This window comes from Lontra canadensis, unplaced genomic scaffold, assembly GCF_010015895.1.
Source record: "Lontra canadensis isolate GAN:19392208 unplaced genomic scaffold, GSC_riverotter_1.0 scaffold1, whole genome shotgun sequence".
Classification (NCBI taxonomy): domain Eukaryota; kingdom Metazoa; phylum Chordata; class Mammalia; order Carnivora; family Mustelidae; genus Lontra; species Lontra canadensis.
Window position 1 is genome coordinate 60,554,448 of NW_022630995.1, and position 20,150 is coordinate 60,574,597.

General features: G+C 44.1%; 1 protein-coding gene across 2 annotated transcripts in view; it reads left to right on the forward strand.

Annotated features, from left to right (window-relative positions):
* The window catches only part of CLNK (cytokine dependent hematopoietic cell linker), a 162,314-nt gene that overhangs the window by 89,091 nt on the left and 53,073 nt on the right, over positions 1–20,150 (forward strand). The window contains exons 4-7 of one of the 2 annotated variants that reach the window (XM_032854983.1): positions 2,721–2,749; positions 11,469–11,506; positions 15,814–15,958; positions 17,142–17,248. In XM_032854983.1, the coding sequence (XP_032710874.1) occupies positions 2,721–2,749; positions 11,469–11,506; positions 15,814–15,958; positions 17,142–17,248 (319 nt within the window). The remainder of the gene's footprint in view (positions 1–2,720; positions 2,750–11,468; positions 11,507–15,813; positions 15,959–17,141; positions 17,249–20,150) is intronic. The other variant, XM_032854973.1, reaches the window with a different exon arrangement.

The window sequence follows — 20,150 nt, forward strand, 5'->3', positions numbered from 1 at the left end:
ATGTGGCCATGTTATGGATGCCCTTGATGCAAAGGAGCCAAGGAGCATCCTTGTAATTCCCTGGCAAGAGGCAGCTTGCTAACGAACATGTGGGGCTTTCTTGAGCGTAAAGAACACATCGGATCTCCATGAAGTTTGCCAGCAGCCTCTTTTGCTCATCACCCTGGGCTGTCTGACTGCAAAGAGCGTTAACACAGGAGCCTTTTCAGGTAGACTGTCAGCTGCCAGTCTGCACTCCAACCAGACATAACTGTGGAGTGCAGGTCCCCTCTGGGGTCCCCTCCTTCCCAGGCCCTCCGAGGCTGGTTCCAGGCTTCCTCCTCTCCCTCTCCCCTTTCCGGGCCCAGCTGGAATAATAACGCTGCTCCCGGCTCTGCTGACGCTTCCTCTGCTAATTCATTTGGCTTGCACTGACGCACAGAGGGCCCTGGAGTGCAGAATCCCAGAGGATATGACATATGAATGAGCCCCAACCCTTAGGGACCCCGCCGAGAGGGAGAATGGATCAGAGAAGCTTGGACAATCAGGAGGAAGCTCCCAGGCACGGACTGCTGGGTGTTCTACTGGCTGCTGTAGGCTTGGAAATAATAAGAGTAGTGGGACAGCTCTTGGCTCCACTGATTGCTTGCTGGGCCACTTTACTTAACCTCTTCCGAACTTGAGCTGCACCTGCAAAGTGGGGAAAGCCAGCCAGCCGGAGCTGAGCCTCGCTCAGTGCCAGACAAGCTCCACTCTTCATAGGTGTCAGAAGACTCCTAGGTCTGCCTTTGAGTGTCCAAAACTTCAAACAACAAATTGGACAACATTGCCTCTGACGTGCTTTTTAGCATTACCAGTCTTTGATTCCAAAAACCAGGTGAAGCCAAGGTCAGAAGGACAGAATCCTACCTTAAAAGTCCAAGCTCTTGCTAGGCTCTCCAATGAGACTGGCATCCTCTTCCTCACCCCCAAGCCCAGGACACTGCCTGTGCTGGGTGTGATGCCTCCAGGCAAGGGCCTGGCTTGCCACACTCCCATCAAGCTCGCTGAGCACAGTCACGAAAGCATATCATTTACATTCCCCATGTCATGAGTGGCAGGTCTGGGAAACCTTCAGAGGTCTTGATCTAAGACGAAGATGTCAAGGAAGAGCCTATGCATTCAAAGTGTCAAGAGAAAGCTCCAAGGCCCTAGATAAGTGATCTGCCCCTTCCTGGCTGGTTTACTGTTAATTTCTGCAGACTGTCGGGCAGCTTGAAAGGATGCCAAGAGCTAACCACAAGGGCTCCGAGACCACAGCTGCACACTGCCTTTGGGCTCGCCACCATCTTGGGGCCAGGGTCAGGGAGGCAGAGAGGACAGGGGGATCCAACAGGCTGGTGTCAGGCCCCTCGCTCTCTGTGGGTCTGGGCAAGTTGGGGAGCTCTCTGAACCTCCCATTTCTTCATCTGTAAACTCAGGACAGCGTTAGTCACCCCAGAGGGCCACTGCAAGTATTAAAACAGCAGAGGACAAAGGGCAAGCAGGAAGCCAGACTCAAGGACGGAGGGCTGTGGTCTCCTGGTTACTCTTGTCTCCCAGCTTAACTATTCAGTGCTCGATGTCCCAGCCACCAGCCAGGCCTCATAAATATTTACACCTGGTGTGTGTTGCGATGCTCAGTTAATTGCCCCTGTGACGTACTTTGAGAGCCTCGGAGGATAGGTGCTGCATGGGGCCCAGGATTATTAAAGGCACAAACAAGTTGGCTCAGAAGCAGCACCCTCCAGAGTCTTCCGTAGCCCCAGAGTTTTTCAGATCTTTGCGCGAAATCTAACCAAAAGGTGTTTCCAAAGGCACGCTGTCCAATGTGAATGTGGTGGCCAAGCAAAGACCCTACTAGAAAATGGACAGGCGCACGTACAGGTAACTCACAGCGGAAAAAATCCACTAAAACCACTTGGAAGATAATAACAATAATTCTGTCTCACTAGGCATCTAGGAAGTAGACCAGGTAAAATAAGGAATCAGGTGCCAAGTAGGCAGGATCGTTTCAAAGGATGGATTTAAGGGTGGTGAGACCCAGCAAGACGGTCTCCTCCAGCTCTGTGAATTAGCGTCTCCATTGATCCAACCCACGTGGAGAGCAACTGAGTGATCTACAGACGGGGCGTGGGTGGCCCCCATTGCCTGACCTCTTCGCTGCACTTGGTGGAGTCTCTCCATGGAAATATTTCAGGGATTAGATGAGAGATGCAAGCATGGGTATTCCCTGAAAGATCATTCACCATGATAAAAACTAGGAAGAACCTAAACGTCCCCTCCAAAAATCACCAAGTAAATATCACCGAATAAAAATAAAATCACCAAATAAATGTCACCACATAAATATCCAAATAAACATCATGCTTGGAATAACAGCTAAAGATAGATAATGCATTTTTAACATCAGCAGCCCATACATTCCTGAGCTACTTTTATACACCTGTATGTTTACACACACATACCCTTATCAACGCATGTGCGTCGGTATAGCAGACTTGCCAAAATATTACCTGGGGCGCTGTTGTTTTCTACTCTGCGTTTTTCTATTTTCTGGATTCTCTATAACAAGATGTTGTTTTGGATCTAGAACAATAAGAAAATGAGGAAATCGTTCGTAGGTTGATCTGGGAAATGTCTGTGGTGGTTGTCACTCCTCTGGGAAAGGTGTGTGGCCTGCAGGCTGCTAACACTGACCTTGGTTCTCTTTCCTGCCCTAGGTCATGGCCTCGAATGCACAATGCCACCGGTGAGTCAGGGGCCCTCTGTCGCCTAAGCTGTGGTAATGTCAGCATGGCTCTGTTACTCTTCCCTCCATTCTTTTCTGCTTTTCTTTCAGTGAAACTATTGGCCTGTTCCAACTGGCATTAGCCACTGACGGTCTCTCCCTCTGGTTGCTCCTGGAGTGCAGCCTGGCCTGTGACTTCCATGAGCTTTGGAAGCTGGAAGGCTGACGGGGAACCCTGGCTCCCCACTTTTAAGCTGTGAAGCATAGGTACCTTTGGGCTCAAGTTCCTTCATCTGGAAAATGGGTGAAAGTCTGCCTAAATGTCAGGGTTGTGGCCATTCCTTAGCACTGGTACAACTGAATTCTATGTAATGGCTTCCCCCTGAAAATATGTGTTGCGCAGATGATTGATTCATTTTATGCTTCTCTTGCATCTCTTCGCAGAGCCTAGTTCTGAATCCCATTAAAGTTTGAGTAAAAGTACATACTATTCATCTTGGAGCACTACTGTTTCAGGGAAAGTCCAATAGAACGTCCCTAGAAAGCTGGTGGCCACAAATGATGGCTGCAAAGAGACAGAATAAAGTGAAAAATAGACAAGAAGTGTGCAAAGAAGGGATAAAATCATAGGAAGTGATGCAACCTGCTAATGAGCTCCAAGGTTCATACGGTGCATGCTAGAGCATGTCCAAAAGAGCCACGAGGAGGGGAGAAAAGCAAAGTCCAAACTGCAAGTATGAATGTAGATAAGAAACAAGCACCCAGCTCGAATCTCTCTTACAGAAAATGCTTTTAGTAAGCTTCCCAGTCCTTTGCTAACAAAGGTTGCTTTCTCTCAAGGTAGATGCGTCCAAACTGTACCAGAGTCTTTGATCCCAAATACACCTCCCTCCATCAGCTCGCTACTTCTCACCCCTTCCCACCACCCACTTAGAGTCCTGGGGGTACTCTAGACCCTTCCAAAGGGGATGGCCCCTGCAAAGGAAATTGCCAATCTGACGCAGGGGCTGGTGAGTTATAAACCACATGACCCATACCCCTCCCCCTTCGCTCCCTCTCCATGTTCCTGAAGACAGAGAAAAACTGACAGGTGGGTATTCCATTTAATTAACAACATTCAAGAGACAGAAGCTGGGGTGGGGGGGTGGAGGTGGACAAAAACAAATCAAAATCCCAAGAAAACTGATTGAGATAAAGCTGCCCAGGCTTGCCCATACCCACTGGAATCTATATTCTGCTAAAAATATTAATGGCAAATCACACCATCCCAGTCTATTTACCTTTATGAACCAGGACAGATATCTATTAAAATATAACAGAACTGTTATAATTAAGGATGCTTGGGATTCACATAGCAGGCTGTTTGCCACAATATTTATAACATTTCTAGATATTTTTAAGTTGCTTGCAATTTTTTACCATGGGATTAATTGAACATATGGTGGGGCTCCAGCAGGAGGGAATACTATATAGCCATTAAAAAGATGACACTGAAGCATATCTAGTGACATGGATATGTTCTAGTCTGCTATTCTATGACAGAGCAGGCAAGAACACAGTGTGCTCAGACCTACAGAGGTTATATCATGTGTGCACATGTGTGTGTGAGTGATCAGGCTACAATCAAATATTTTTAGTGGGTGTCTTGGTAGGGGGACTTTATAGTAATTTTTACCTCCTTCTTTTTTCCTCAGCTGTATCTTATAATTTTCTACAGTAGCATATATTTTATATGCTAAATATTATATATATATATATATATATATAAAATACATATTATATAACATATATACATTCATAACATATACTATATATATATATTCATTCCAGGCCTGGAAAAGACAAACACCAAACATGTCCAAACTTGGACAATCTGTCAATACCAATACCTTCTGTGAGGCTGATTTACAGAGAATAGGGCCATGTTTTTCCATAAAAATAAACTCAGGAGTTTCTCTCCTTCCACTGATTAAAGAAGGAAATGAAAGAAGATAGCCCTATTTAGAAAGTGGTCCTTCTCTCTTAAGACACCGTATACAATAAAAACCCTGATAAAGATATATATTGGCTATTTCAATTAAATGGACAAGAAATTTCATTTTGTCCAGGAGCACTCGTTTTATTTTTGGTTTTTTGGGGGTTTTTTTGTTTGTTTCCCAAGGAAAGCAGTCTTGCAAGTTGGTTTTTCCCACTTTCAAAAGAAAAATTAATAAGGATTTTAGGAGTAGGTGGAGGAAAGGCAGGAACGGGATACATGCGCATCCAATGCCCCCTGCTGGCCCTTTATAGACATTGCAACATTTGTACTAATTTCGCCGAGGCCGGTTTTCCCGCAAGATATGGGCAAAATCAGTAGACAGAAACAATGTGAAAAGTTGGTGGTTGAATTGCTGGGAAAAGGTGTTCCCCCAGTTCGCACAAGCCCAAGCCAGGATTTCAAATCGCCCATGATTGGTAAACCCAGCGATTCAGAGCTGTCTTTAAAATGTGTTGTGTATCAGAATCACAGTAGTCACAAATGCGTATTCTTAAGCCCACTCCAAGGTCTGTGCTTTCACGGGTCTGTCGTGAGACTAGCGAGTCCTTGCCTTCCCGGGATAATTCCACCCCTTGGAGTGCTAGGGCTGTCTTTGGAAAATCACTGGTTGAAGCAACAATAAATAAAAAGGAAGCCATGAAGACTGTCTTCACTAGGAAGTTGCTTGCAATTCCCTGGATGACGACTATCTCAGAATATTTTATTTGAATTTCAACAGAAACCGTGCAGTTCCTAAAAGACAACCGCTGGTGAAGGCAGTACAGGGAAAGAAAAGAACCTGGAGCCCTAGGTCTGGAGCCCAGACTTTGAAAACTGGTTCTTCCATGACATCAGCGAGACCTAGGAACTGTGAATGAGAGAAAATGGAAACTAACAACATAATGTGTCCCTAATTTGTGCCAAGCATTTGATCAGCTGTCAGATGCTGATAATACAGTGTAGATTAGGTAAACCGAGCCCAAGAGAAGTTAGATTACCCCTAGGGAATAAGTCAGCAGAGTGGAACTCAGATCTGCCACAGTACTCTTGTCCCTGCTGGGGGCGAGCAGTGTTTTCATCTTTCAGCTGAGGCTGTCAACCAGCCGTGTCACTGAATCCCTGAGCCTCACAGCTAGACGGCTTGTGCTCAACGAACCACTGGGGAGAATGGACAGAGCCACAGCAACAGAGTTGAGTGTTGAAAAACGCACTGCTTTTTTTTTTTTCTTTTTCCTTAAATGAGAACTCAGTAAAAAACAAGTTCCTAATACGGATCTGAAGGCAGAGGACTCACAATCTGGACTGAATGGAAAAGATGTGGTCATGACGTTGAACTTGAAATGTGAAACAGCCATTCATTGGGGGGACGCACTGCCAGGCGGTTATTTCTTTAAATTTCTCAACTGCTATTTGGGGGAGACACTCCTTTTCTCGTTCTGCAAGCTGATATTTGTTAACTGAGGCTTGCGCACTTACCTGAGGTCACGTGGCCAGAGACGGCCAGGTTTTGAACCTAGAATTTCTAACTTCTCATTCAGCATCCATGAAATATGTGTTCATGACTTTTCTTCAGAAGCTCTGCCACCTTTTCGGTGAATTCCAAAGCTGACCTCCTCGAGGAGATTAAACAGTAAAGGCTGAAACACATGCTCAGAAAGAAATCACAAGGGCTTAACTGTGACTTGTTTTCTTCTATGTAAGTCAAGTCCAGAGGTAAGCCCTCCAAGGCTGTTTGGCAGCTCTGCTCCCCAGGTCCTCAGAGCTGCTGCTCTCTCCCTGGCATTAGCTTCAATCCCACTGCCTAAAATAGTGAGAGCTGTGCTCTAGGCAGCAGGCGGGTGGAAGGGAGGAAAAAGAAGAAATCAACAGTGCACAACAATTTCTCTTCTGAAAGTTTCCTGAAAACTGAATTGATTTTCCACCTCTTCCATTTACCAAAACTTAGACTCATGGGCACATAGGACTTCGAGGAAGACCGGGTTGTAGCAAGTACTTGGTCTAGGTGCCCATGTCAGCAGCTGACGGTCGGGGCTTCCAGGACGGATGGGGGAAGTGGACATTGAGAGACATACAGCCTTTTCCTCTACAGAGTTCTAGTGATGGGGCCTTGGGACCCTCTGGCCTCTCCCTTATCACCAGGTATTGCTGAGTAAGACCAGCTGGCTCACCAGAGCCAATGCTGACCTTCGCCATACCTCTCCCCACTGCCCCCCCACACCCTCCAAAATCTTGTGACTGCATTGAAAACAGAAGCTGGGTCTGCTTAGGGAACCTGACTGGTTTGGGAATGCCATCATCCGAAAAGCCCGCTGACTCCACTTCTCAGAGAAAGAGGAACTTCTAAAGCACTCCAGGCTCCCTATTTTCACTTCCCTTCTTGCACCAGAGAACAAGACTCTCTTAATGGGACCTGCTGGGAACTGTTTCAGCCAGTGATTTCCTTTAAATGCAACCATCCCATGGAGCCAGCCCTTGGGGACACAGCCAGCACCCCTGTGCCAGTAGAGGCACTAAAATGCACCAGCCTCGGGCTTCCAGAGGCTTCCGTTCAAGGATGTGTTTACAAGCGCTGATAGTCCGAGCTTCTCTCTAACTTTATCTAACGTGGCCCATTCCGTCATGGAAGGGAGTCAGAGTTTCTAAGTCAGCAGTCTGCAGACATCAGTGTGAGTAGACGTCACCACAGAAGCTTGTGAAGAAACTAACTGGTTTGCACTGTGAGCCTGGTTTTGCTTTCTTTCCTTACTTTTTTTGTTTTTGGTTTTTGATTTTGTTTTTTTGAAATGGAAAACAAAAAAAGTACATTAATCAGGAAGAGCTAACATCCATAATGCATAAACTACATATGTTGGTAGTTTAATAAGATAAGGATTTACTTCTTTTTTTTTAAGATTTTATTTATTTATTTGATAGAGAGATCACAAGCAGGCAGAGAGGCAGGCAGAGAGAGAGAGGAGGAAGCAGGCTCCCTGCTGAGCAGAGAGCCCGATGCGGGGCTCGATCCCAGGACTCCGAGATCATGACCTGAGCCGAAGGCAGCGGCTTAACCCACTGAGCCACCCAGGCGCCCCAATAAGGATTTACTTCTTGTTCACATAACAATCCAAGGTGGATCGAAGGAAGTCTTTTCCCCAAATGCTCATTTGGGATTCACTCTCCTTTTACGCACTGGCTTCCATTATCCCTGAAGACCTCAGGGTCTTCTCTCTCTAGATGGGTGTCAAGAGGGTCACGAGAAGGAGAGTGTCAAGTGGGTCATCCAGAAGGGACGCACATGCATCCACCTTGTCCTGGCAGCTAGAGCACAATGCCATGGCCATGTGGCACAAGGGACACTGGGAGATGTGTGCCAGCCAAGGGCCCACAGGGAGAGGAAATGGGGCTCAGTGCATCTCCTTGCAGTATCTTCAAAGCCATTCGAGGCACTTGAGTATTGAGACCCAGGACTAGAGAGGTGCTCCTTCACTTTTACCTAAGATTGGTAGTCAGGGAGGCTCCCTCCAGGCACAGTGTGTGCAGGTCTCTGGGGTGGAAGGAGCTTGGCGTACTGGAGAGACTCTAAAAGAAGCTGGGGTAGCTAGTTTCAGAGGAGATGAAGAAACTGGAAAGATGTGCGATCAGAGAGGGGCCAGGAACCAGACCGTGCTGGAGGCTGGGAGCCATGGCAGAGAATCCAGATTCCACGGGGCGTGCCATGGGCCACAAGTGACATGAACCAAATCACAGTTTTAAAAATATGCTTTTAAAATTACATCCCAAACCTGCATTGTTAGGAACATAGGGACTGCAGCAGATAAAGACAACCCCTTCTCTAAAGAACGGCTAAGGACAGGGGCGCCTGTGTGGCTCAGTCCGTTAAACGTCCCCCTCTTGATTTGGGCTCAGGACATGAGCTCTGTGTCAGACTCCATGTTCAGGGCAGAGTCTGCTTGAGATCCTCTCCCTCTCCCTCCGCTCCTTCCCTGGCTCACGTGCTCTCTAAATAAATAAATGAATAAAATCTTTTAAGGGGGGTTGCTGGGTACATACCCATCAAAGAAGTTATCAAAGGCTACCTATTTTTATGTAGGTGTCCCAGTGAGTGAGACAGAAAGTAACTGTCCTGACAATTCTGTGACATTAAGGTCACCTAGAGTGGTCAGAGAGGAGACCCCCAGGAGGGTCTCAAAGGGCACCGAGCAATATGGAAAGCAACACAGAGGAGGTGGGAACTCCAGCTGGACTCAACTCAAGCAAAGACTCAGAAGTGGCATGAAACCTATGTGGAGGATCCCGGAGAGTCTCGGGCTGCAGGCTCGTGAAGGAGGAGACCCCACAGCTCTCCGTGTTGGAATAATGAACCCATCTGATGAGAACAGTTTCCTAAGATGAGGTCGTATCGAACTCCGAATCACACAGTGGAGATGCTTCCCTCGGTCCTGTGGGCCAGAGTAGATCCCCAAAATTTCAGTGCTCATTTGCCTCTTTTTGCCAGGCCGGCTGGTCCTTATGGGTGACCTTATTAATGTAACTCAATTCATGAAAGGGTGCCGGTTGCTACTGTGAAGGTACGGAAAATCTGTGGGTTTCTCCACCAGGGCTGTAGGTAGGGGTATGATTGTGCTGGGAAGGGAAGGTGTCCTCAGTTCCCCAGAACAGCGGTAGCTGCAAGTCCTACCACCGGGATGGTCTGGGACTGGGCGGCAGGTGCAGACAGACTTCTGCTCTTGCCTGCTCATTATCTCAAGGAAATTAGCTTTGGCTAGTTAACACGCCCCTGATGCACTGGTCCTAAGCAAATTCCAGAGAGCTGTGTTTCCACCGAGCCAAACTTTCATTAATTTACACATTACAGTCTACACAAGGCTTAGGCATGCTGACACAAATCCCCAGCTATTAATTGCATATTTTGGTATGGTAAAAGAATTCTGAGTAGAAGGGCAAAAGTCTAAGAACATGATGAAGCCAGAACAAGATGCAGAAATACGAATCATCCTGTAGTCCTCTACGTGACTTGGACACAGCCCAGAAATTTGCCCTGAGATTCTGAACAGCCAAAGGAGGAAGGAAAATAGGATCTCTTGTAAAATCAGTGTTTTCCATTAAATCAAAGCAAACCAATTGCCGAGAAGCACACAACTCCCGAGACCCACTAGAAACTTCTCACATGTGTGCTAATAAAGAGGATGTGATAAGAACATTTTCTGCTTATAATGTTCCTGCATGCAGACTAACAGCATGAGACTATAATGCAATTTAGGAAAATTAAGTCTAGAGGAAGCAAAAAACCCTGCAGATCATGTGAGCAGTTCAGCGGTTCTGCATCATCTGAGGGTAGAGTTTAAAGCAGGGCATCGACCGAGTGCACTAGTCGACTTCCAGGTAATCTTCCATAAAACAAGTCCCAGTGAGGGGGTCAAGCATTGACAGACCTCACATGAACAACACTCACTCAACAAACACCTGTCAAGAACTCATTTGTTCACGGGGCAGCTGGGTGGCTCCGTGGGTTGTGTGTCTCACTCTGGATTTCAGCTGGGGTACTGATCTCTGGGTCATGAGATCAGCTGAACATCGGGCTCCGCACTCCATGGAGTCTACTTGCCTCTCTCTCTGTCCCTCGACTCCCCTCCTGATCTCTCTCTCTCTCTCTCTCTCAAATAAATCAATGAAATCTTTTTTTAAAAAAGAACTCATTTGTTCAATGTTGGAGTTAGGGACAGATGAGTGAGTACCTGTCCCCCTGCCCTTGAAATACTTCCAGTCTGTTCCAGGAGACGGACATCCAGCCAATTACAGCAAAATGCAGTGCTGTGCCAGAGGGTGGGGGAGGGGCAAGTAAACCTCCTCATGGGCCCAGACGCCCAGGGAGTCATGACTGGGTGCATCTGATGGAGAGAAGGCGGGGATCCTTCTAACCTGGTACTGACCTGTCATAGAAGGAGAGAGCCTTTCTAGTTTGGATATGATTGTCTAGCCTCCTTTTTCATCGCCCTTGCTTTGCAAGAACAGCAGATAGAAGGAAAAGTATGCTACGCGAAATAAGTCAATCAGATCTCACTGATCTCACTGATCTCACTGATATGAGGATTTTGAGAGGCAGGGTGAGGGGTCATAGGGGGTAGGGAGGGAAAAAATGAAACAAGATGAGACCAGGGAGGGAGACAAGCCATAAGAGACTGTTAATCTCAGGAAACAAACTGAGGGTTCCTCTGGGGTGCAGGGGAAGGATAGGGTGGCTGGGTGATGGACATTGGGGAGGGTATGTGCTATGGTGAGTGCTGTGAATTGTGTAAGACTGATGATTCACAGACCTGTACCCCTGGGGCAAATAATACATTACATGTTAATAAAAAACTAAAATAATAATAATAATAATAAAAGAAGGGAAAGTACGGACATACATACTGCATTTTAGGCGATCGCCTTCAAGAGAAATAAATGGCAATGAACACAAAACTTCCGGAGAAACACAAGGGTCACTCTTTTCAAAGTGTTTTTGTTTTTTTGTTGTTTTTTTTAAGATTTATTTATTATTTTAGAGAGAGAGAGCCTGAGCCAGAGGGGCAGAGGGAGAGGGAGAGAAAATCCCAAACAGACCCTACACAGAATGCGGGACTCGATCCCACGACCTCTGAGATCACAACCCTAGTGGAAACCAAGAGGCAGGCACCTAACCAGCTGTGCCACCCAGGCACTCTCCTCAATGTTTTGCAGTAACACTTGGTCCACTTCTGTTCTCAGGCCAATACCGGGCTGTCAACGAGCCTCTTCTGGAACAGGTAAGTCAGCCTTCCCGACTTGTCAGTCTTTGACATTTACAAAGCGAGTGGTTCTTTTCAAGGTACTTGGGTGAATTTAAAGAAATTTAAACTTAAAAAAAAATTAGAAAAGAAACAAAAACACCAACAAACTTTGCCAAATAGCATGATTTCCTAGCAGAGACACCTGCACTTCGGTTCTTGTGTATAACCTGTCTTCCCACAATACACACTGTAAATCAAACCATTGCGCTGTATGCCTTAAACTCACATAGTGATGTATCTCAATTATTTCTCAATTAAGCTGGAAAAAATAAATAAGTGGATAATAAGGCATTAATAGAGAGACAAAAAAAAAGAAAGAAAGAAAACTGTCTTCCAATTACTCAGCTATGAAATGCAGATAAAAATTAACTCACATGGCCACTGCAAAGATGAAATAAGATGAAAATACCACCACATGGTGCTGGCAAGGGGGAGACGAGAGAAGCACTTCCTAAGGCTCATGGTGAAATCTTAAATTGGAACTCACTTTCTGGAAAGCCATTTCATAATAACCAATCAACATAAAAATGTCCCCTTTCCTTAGCCCAATAATCCTATGGCTGGGAATTTAAACTAAGAATCTAATCTGAAATTTGGATTAATATGTAAACATACTCATTTGTATTTTATAATAATATGGTTAAAGAGAAACACTGGAATCATCCTAGATATTCAATAACAGAAAAAAAATTGACTAGATTATGATGTATTCATATGATGAAGCCATTAAGAGTATTGACAAGAATTTTAATGACTGAAGAAAATTTGAAATTTATAACATGAACTTAGCTACCTAATGTTATATTAGTTTATTGTTAAATTGTACATCATTTAAATAGTTTTAACTGGCATATCTATAGATAATATTGGGAACAAGTAGATAGATGAGAGGGAGAGAGAGAATTTGCCTTTAAAATCATTGGTTCTTCACTGTTTGAAAGCCTTCTTTAGAATCAGATTAAAGCTACAGATCCTCACCCCAGGACACACATGCATAGTCAATCAAATCAACCAATCAATCCATCACAAATATTTTATAAAGTAGGAGGCTTGTGGACAGAAAAGACTGAGTTTTAGTTAAGAAAACCCCTGCTATTGATAGTAGTAGGTTGATAATAGATTATTAAATAGATGCAAGTCATTATATTTAAAATAACATTCTGTCTCTTTCTTATTCTGGAAAGAGATAAACCAAAATATTAATATTTAGTCCTGGGGGCAAGATTCTCAGGGCCTGGTATAGATTCTCTACAGACCTGGGGTGATGGTTGCTGTTCCCCCTTGTGTCTCTCTGTGCCCTGACACCACAAAGTCTAGCAAGGGGATTAGACTAAAGATCTCTGTCTCAGATTCTTCTAGCAGGTCCAAGATTTCCCAGAGGAACTGCACTCTGCGGAGTCTTGGTAGTTGCTGTAATAGTATGTAAATGAGGCCCTTGCAACAAAATGTCCATCTGTGAAATCCCAAAAGGAGTTGTTCGTCAGAACTCACTTCTGTGTGCAGTTCTGAGGGAGAATAGCCCAGCCACCTTCCCCTCTTTGCCACGTCAATTGTGAAAACCCCCGGAGTTCCCCTCCTGGCAGGCTTGCTTTGCCCTGGGCACTCAGCTGTACCGAAAGTCAGTACATTAACTAGAGAAAAAGGATCTATCATGGGCAAGTGTCATGGGCAGTGTCAAAGTAGAACCTTTATGGACATTTTACTCAATTAATCTCCAACTACAACCAAATAAAGCAGATTTAGCCATCTCCAATTTACAGATTAAGCATGTGAGTCAGAGGGGTTAAGTAACCTCCCCAAGGTCATAAAGTGGATCCAGTTTAGATCTAGGAGTGGGTGACTCCATCTTGGATCTATGCTGCCCCCAAGCAGACCAATACTGTCTGGTCTCCCACCCAAGAATTCCTGATCCAAGCCCTGCTTTCCTCCTAAGACCAGACCAAGAAGGCAGGGTTTCATAGCTGTAACACCTGGTTACTCGGGGCACAGCGTCCAGGCAACCGTGCCAATGGCCCAACTCCATCTTTGTTCAGTGACCTAACCTCTTTCTGTTGGTCATCAAGGTCCCCCTTTCGATCCTGTTCCTACTCCTGGGTCATTGTGCTGGTCCCTGTTCTCTTAGACCTGAGCCCCTTGAATTTTATAACTTCATAATTGCCTGAGCCCCCAGTTCTTGTAGGGCTTAAGCCTTGGTCTCCTTTAGGAGCACTTCGATAGGAATCAGGGCAGCACACTGAAAGCCAAACTCCTAGTCTTCAGGGAGCCCACCTCCTATACGCTCTCCCATGGAGAACACTGACGTACTTTTGCATCAAATAAGCAGAGTTACTTAGAGCCCATGGAAAGCTTAAAAGGCCTTCCAGACAGGGGTTGGTGAGTCCCCACGGCACTCCTGCTCACCTGGAAATTGGGACCATCACGGACATTGTCTTTACCTATGCCAAACTGCTTTGGCAGAGCAATGATGAAAAGAGTCGTGCTTGGAGCTGGTAAGCAACTTGCTCACATACACTAGAGAACTGGAATCCTGCAGAGCTGGAATTTAAACACAAACCTCTAATTCCAAGCCCCTCCACTCTAATAAAACAACCTCCTAGACTGCTGTGTTCATACAACGAAATAACGTACCTAAAGCATCTAGCACATGTCAAGTCCTTAACAAACATTAGAGGGGCTCTAGGGGAGGATTGGCAACCTTGCTTTATCTCTGCATTCCTTCAATTGTCATTAGCACAGCAGCAGCCACAGTAATATTAATATATGTATATGGTTATTATATACAATACCATCAGGTATTTTGCTCAAAACTTTAGATGCATTGTCTCATTTAACTTCTGGTTGCCGGTATCACTCTGTAACTCTGGGTGATTGTAGTAGTGTGGGTGAATATCATCTAATTCAAAAATAAATTTGAAGTGGCCTCCAATAAAGATTATCTCTAACTGGGGAAATTACAGGATCAATGAAAATTTTTAAATCATACCCATTATTGCACACTAAATCGAGTTAAAATCCATTATTTTATGTACTTGCTTATTTAACAAGCACATATTAAGAATCTACTATGTACAAAAAAAAAAAAACAGATATGGTGAAGGCTATAATGCAGTAACTTTGACTTTAAGCCTTCAGTCTTTGACTATAAAATACTTGGGAATCCAAAGAAAGACTTAGCGGGCTGCCCAATTCATGTAGTGTGACTAGGATAGGCTGGGAAGAAGTGAAATGCCCTCTACAGAATCAAAAAGGAACTTTAAAAACTCAGGATCTGAGCCCAGGCTCACACTGTTTGCCATTGCACTCCCTGGTTAAAAGTAAAAATTATGGATGTTGCAACACAAGGAATGCCCTGGATTCTTTGCCTTTCATCTTAGGCTCAGAACAATTTTAATACCCGGCACTGGATTCTAGAGGAGGTGGATGTGGCAGAAGACCTAGGTTCTGCCTATTGATGGCACCTATGACCTCTGTGGTTTTCAGAAGTCACCATTCCCAGTTTCTATATTTGTAAAAGGAAGATGGAAGTTCTTAATCCTGAAGAACAAACTGGGGGATGTGCATGCCAATCTCTTGTAACTGGATCTGTTATTCATAGCTATGGCCATCTGGGCTCTTAGTGGGAATTTTAAGAGAGACAAGGGATCTTTCTGTATGAAAGACCATTGAAATTAACATCTGGGCTGAAACACAGCACAATGCTGAATCCAAATCCCAACACATAGGTGCAGATTCCAGAATTTCTGTGATGGGGATTACATCTCTTGCTGGGTGGTACCCAATCCTGCCATCTCCAGTGTTCAGACTTGGATCTCATTAATGGTATATAGAAATACAACCGAAATTTGTGTATTGACCATGTATCCTGACACCTTGCTGAATTATTTATTAGTTCTAATAATTTTTTTAGTGGGTTCCTTGGAATGCTCTACATACAAGATCCCATCATCTGCAAATAGATCTCCTTTCTTCATTGAAAGGCTCATGTGATTACACTGATCCACTCAGGTGATCCAAAGATAACATCCCTATTTTAAGGACGGACGATGAGTAATCTTAAATACCTCCTTAATGTCCCTTAATAGCAGTACCCAGATTATTATTTGATTGAATAACCAAGAATGGGAATATTTGAGGACATCTTTAAGATTCTGTCCACCACAAGAATTTAACTGCCCAGATTCTTACAGGTTTTCTTCTAAGAGAATCTATACATCACTTTAGCCCCTCACCTTTGTTATGACTGAAACTTCCCTTGACTCACTCAACCGTTTCCTCCTGCTTAGGAAAGGAACTTTGCTGTGGCAGTTCTGGATGGATCGAAAGACCACATGGATGGCGACTATGAGGACCCTGAGCTTCACATGGTAGAAGCATGGCCATCAATACAAATTTTGCCAGCCAGGCCTATAAAGGAATCGGAATATGCAGGTAACATCTAGTGTCTAAAATCTGGGAATGCACATCCATGACGCAATACTGCACGGCAGTTAAAGCCGCAGATGCCAAATTAAACAACTCCAGGCTAAAATCCTGCCTCTGTGGCTTACTTGCTGTGTGGCCTTGAGCAAGTCTTAAAAATTCATTTTCTTTACCTAAAAATGGTGTTCATAATAACAGAACTTACCCTCCAAGAGTTCTTTCAAGTTCTCAACAGGGGACTTGGCACAGAGTCAGAACTCTGTAACTATGAGTTGTCACTATCATGATGCTCTTCCTGAGCCCAAGGAGCAACCGGGGAGCATGGCAGAGGGTGGAGAGGCAGGGCTGTGGGGCAGCATGGGAACTTTAAGACAGACTTTGCATAATGGAGAGTAGCATGAAAGGGAAGACTTTTCAACTTGGCTGACTTGTTTTATAGGCAACCAGCATGTATGTAGCCCCAGGACATGGAAGCAAAGCCAAGCTTTTTAAGAGTAAGGAAGATATAATTTCACATCCACCCTGCCTCTTCCCAACTGGGACACACTCAAGTTCTCTGAACTGTAGATACAGCACAGGGCTGTAAGGGAAAAGAGGAGGAAGCCCTTGTGATTTCTGAGGGCCTGACCCACAGAGATGAGTCTACAGAAGTTGTTTCAGAAAGAATCACCTTGCAAATAACGATGAAACTCCTTAGCTCATTCACTCAACAAGCAATTACTGAGTACCAGCCATGTGCAGTTACTGTGTTAGGACTGATCAAGTGACACAAAGATAAACAAAGCAGGATCTCCATTCTCGGGAAGGTCACAATCTAGGGGCAGATGCAGAAAGATCAACAGATAATTAGGATAGACTATGCTAGGTGTGTAATACAGAAAGAAGAACCACAGTGTTGGTGTTGGGTGTTGGTGGGTGGGATCTAGAAAGATTTGCAAAGGGCGTGACAGCACAGGGCTTGAAGGGTGGGCAGGAGTTCCCAGAGACTGAGAAGAGTAAAGGATTCTCAAAGAGTAAAGGATTCTCAAAGACTCTGGAATTTACACATACGTACCAAGAGGAATACAGGTCCTACTCCTTGGGCTTCAATCTCTTAATCTGTCCAGTGAGTTTGTAGATATGCATATATTTTGTTAATTGTAATGTGCTGAGTCCACATAAGGTAAGACTTCAAATTTTTCTCTTTCCACAGATACACGCTATTTCAAGCGTATGATGGACACTCCCAATCCCTTAGACACCAAGACCTCTGTCCCCATGGAGCGCCATCCCTGGTGCACACAGATGGGGCTGGAGAAAGTGAGTAAAGGTTTGGCCATGTGACCCAAACATGGGCAGGGCAATTCCTAGCAGCCAGGAGCTTCCCCATCTCTCATTCCCAAGGCATCTTGCTGGTGATGAGCACGCTGAGTTCAGCAAGGTGTAGGGGAACTGATTTCTGTGACTGCTGAAGTCATGGTCCCAGGGAAGGAGCACCAAGAAGGGAAGAGGACTAGCATTTGGGAAGGTTTTCTGTGAGGCGTTGGAGTGGGGACTCCTCACGGGCATTTCACCTGAGGCTTGCCTCCTTTTCCAGAAGCAAAATTTGACTCAGATCTTATTGATAATAACATGTCATTTTGCCCAGACTGTAGGCCCAATGCTGACAGCTGGTAACAGGGTGCTAAGAAGTAAGTCAAGCAACCTCTCTTAGTCCTTTGTAACCTCATCTGTGAAATGGGCCTAAAAATCCCTACCATGCTTTACTTTGAAAGGTTGTTTGGACCCTACATATAAGAGGCTTATGAATATATCCTGTAAATACAAATGCCATATATATATATAAAATTTCATTTTTAATAACACTTTTGCTAATGATTCATTTTCTTAATGCAGAAATACAAATGAATCACTCCTGGTGTTTCAGGGTATACCAGGCATGATGCCATGTGACATTTTGTGTCCACATTCTCTGTGCAGACCTATTTCATGCAAGAGAGTCCCAGTGTCATAGACACCTGTTTTTTTTTCTTTTCCTATTAAGTTCTGCTTATAAAATGATTTCCCATGTGATAAACAAGCATTAATGGCATAATCTTTATAGATATATCATACCTCATCATGGCATTTTTAATAATTTTACTTAACCATTGAGTAAAAACATTTTAAAAGCTTTGGTACATGTTGTAAAATTTCTTTCCTGAAAAATTGCTTCAATTTACCCTCCCAGAAGCCTCGTACGAGAATGTGCACCTCACAGGACTCTCACCAAAACTGGCTAGTGCTTTATTAATCACATTTTTAAAGGTATTTCACTGTCCTTTTATTAAATTTGTCTCACATTTATTAGTGAGCATGAACGTGTTTTTAAATGTTTATAGTGCATTTTTCCTTGTGCAGTATTGGTTCACATTGTCTATCTATTTAACTTGAGGGCTTCTGTTAATATTGATAATCAAAGGAAACAACAAATATTACCAGGCAATGTCATTTACCCAGAACACATCCAGGAGAGTTTGGGAGAACAGGATGAGGGATGAAATATTGAACACTTCCGCTTTACACAGGCAGCAACCTAGACTTTAATCATTCATTCAACAACTTCATTCAAGAAATATGGGTTGAGTGCCTGCCACGGATCAGACACAATGATGAGCTCCCACACGCCGTGGTGAGTAACCAAGGCCCTGTGCTCATGAAATCTACACACTGGTGGGAGGAGACTGGAAATAAATAAATAAACAAGCAAATAAATAAATAATAGACAATATGCTAAGTCATAAATACTTTTTAAAAATCATTAAATCAGGGTAAGGGTAGTCAAGGAAGGTCTCCCTGAGTAGAGATGGGAATGAATGAATAAATGGAAGAATGAATGACATTTAATCCTTAAAATACCCTTGCATGATGAGCATTATAACCCCCATTTTAACAGCTACAACTTTTTTTTTTTAAGATTTTACTTATTTATTTGACAGAGTGAGAGAGATGGGGGGAAACACAAGCAGAGGGAGCAGTAGGCAGTGGGAGAGGGAGAAGCAGACTCCCTGCTGAGCAAGGAACCAGACTTGGGGCTCCATCCCAGGACCTTGGAATCATGACCTGAGCAGAAGATGCTTAACTGACTGAACCATCCAGGCGCCCCAACAGCTCCAACTTTTATGAGCTCTTTGAGCCAGTTACCCTCTCTGAACCTGTATTATCTTAGCTATAAAATCTCATCGTTGTTATGATAATACATACAGAGCATAGTGCTTAGCAGGAAGCAATCCGTCAATACCAGACCTCTTCTTGAGAACAGGGACCATTTTAGCCCCCGCACTTAGCACAGTACCTTGACGTAAGAGGATCTCAGGAGATACCGGTTAAATGGAGGAAAATGAATGAACAAAGAAACTCTCAATCATTTGAACTGAACCTTGAAATATGAGCAGCTGTTTCATAGGAAAAGAAACCCAGGCTCTACTGACTTCTGTCCACATGGAACCCTTTTTCAGCCTGGTCTTCAAAGTTCTCAGGTGAACATTTGCTGCTGTCAGCAACATCTGCACTGGGGCAGCCCCACAGGGGTTGTTGGACAAGGAGGAGGACGCTTCAGGGCACTCATCACAGGAGCATAAAGCATATTCAGGGAACAGAAGGAATTGCAGAGTGACTGGACCAGTGGCTGAAGATACAAATTCTGGTCTGGTTATTAAGAATAGAGAATATTCACCTAAAAACTTGAGCTTCCCTTTCCCCCAGAATTCAGTGATTCATTCCCCTTTATAAGTAAGTAGGCCTTTGTTAGAAGAATTTTTTTAAAGATAATTCTCGTTGGAGTTTTTAAGACAACTATGCCAGAATGTAAGCCTCCATTCTAATTACTTTATACTTCCTTCATAATATCCTTGTAGCTTTCTGTTACAATACAGATTTCTTCCTTCAGCTAGATCACTTTGCAAGTGAAACTATAACCTCAGCATATCAAGTCAAGTGAAATCATGTGAGAAAAAGAATATGGGAGATTCAGCACAATGTTGGCCGGGGACAGGGTGGGGAAGTTGAATTATTAATTAAGTAAGGACTTGAGCTCAATTCAGATAAGGAGGGAGTTTTATTCTTATGATCAATACTTGGATAATCACATTTTTATGAGAAGCAAGTTCTATTTTTCATTATAGCCTCATTCTCAAGTGTTAATTCTTACTACTTCTATATCCACTGTAACCTCTGTTGAGAG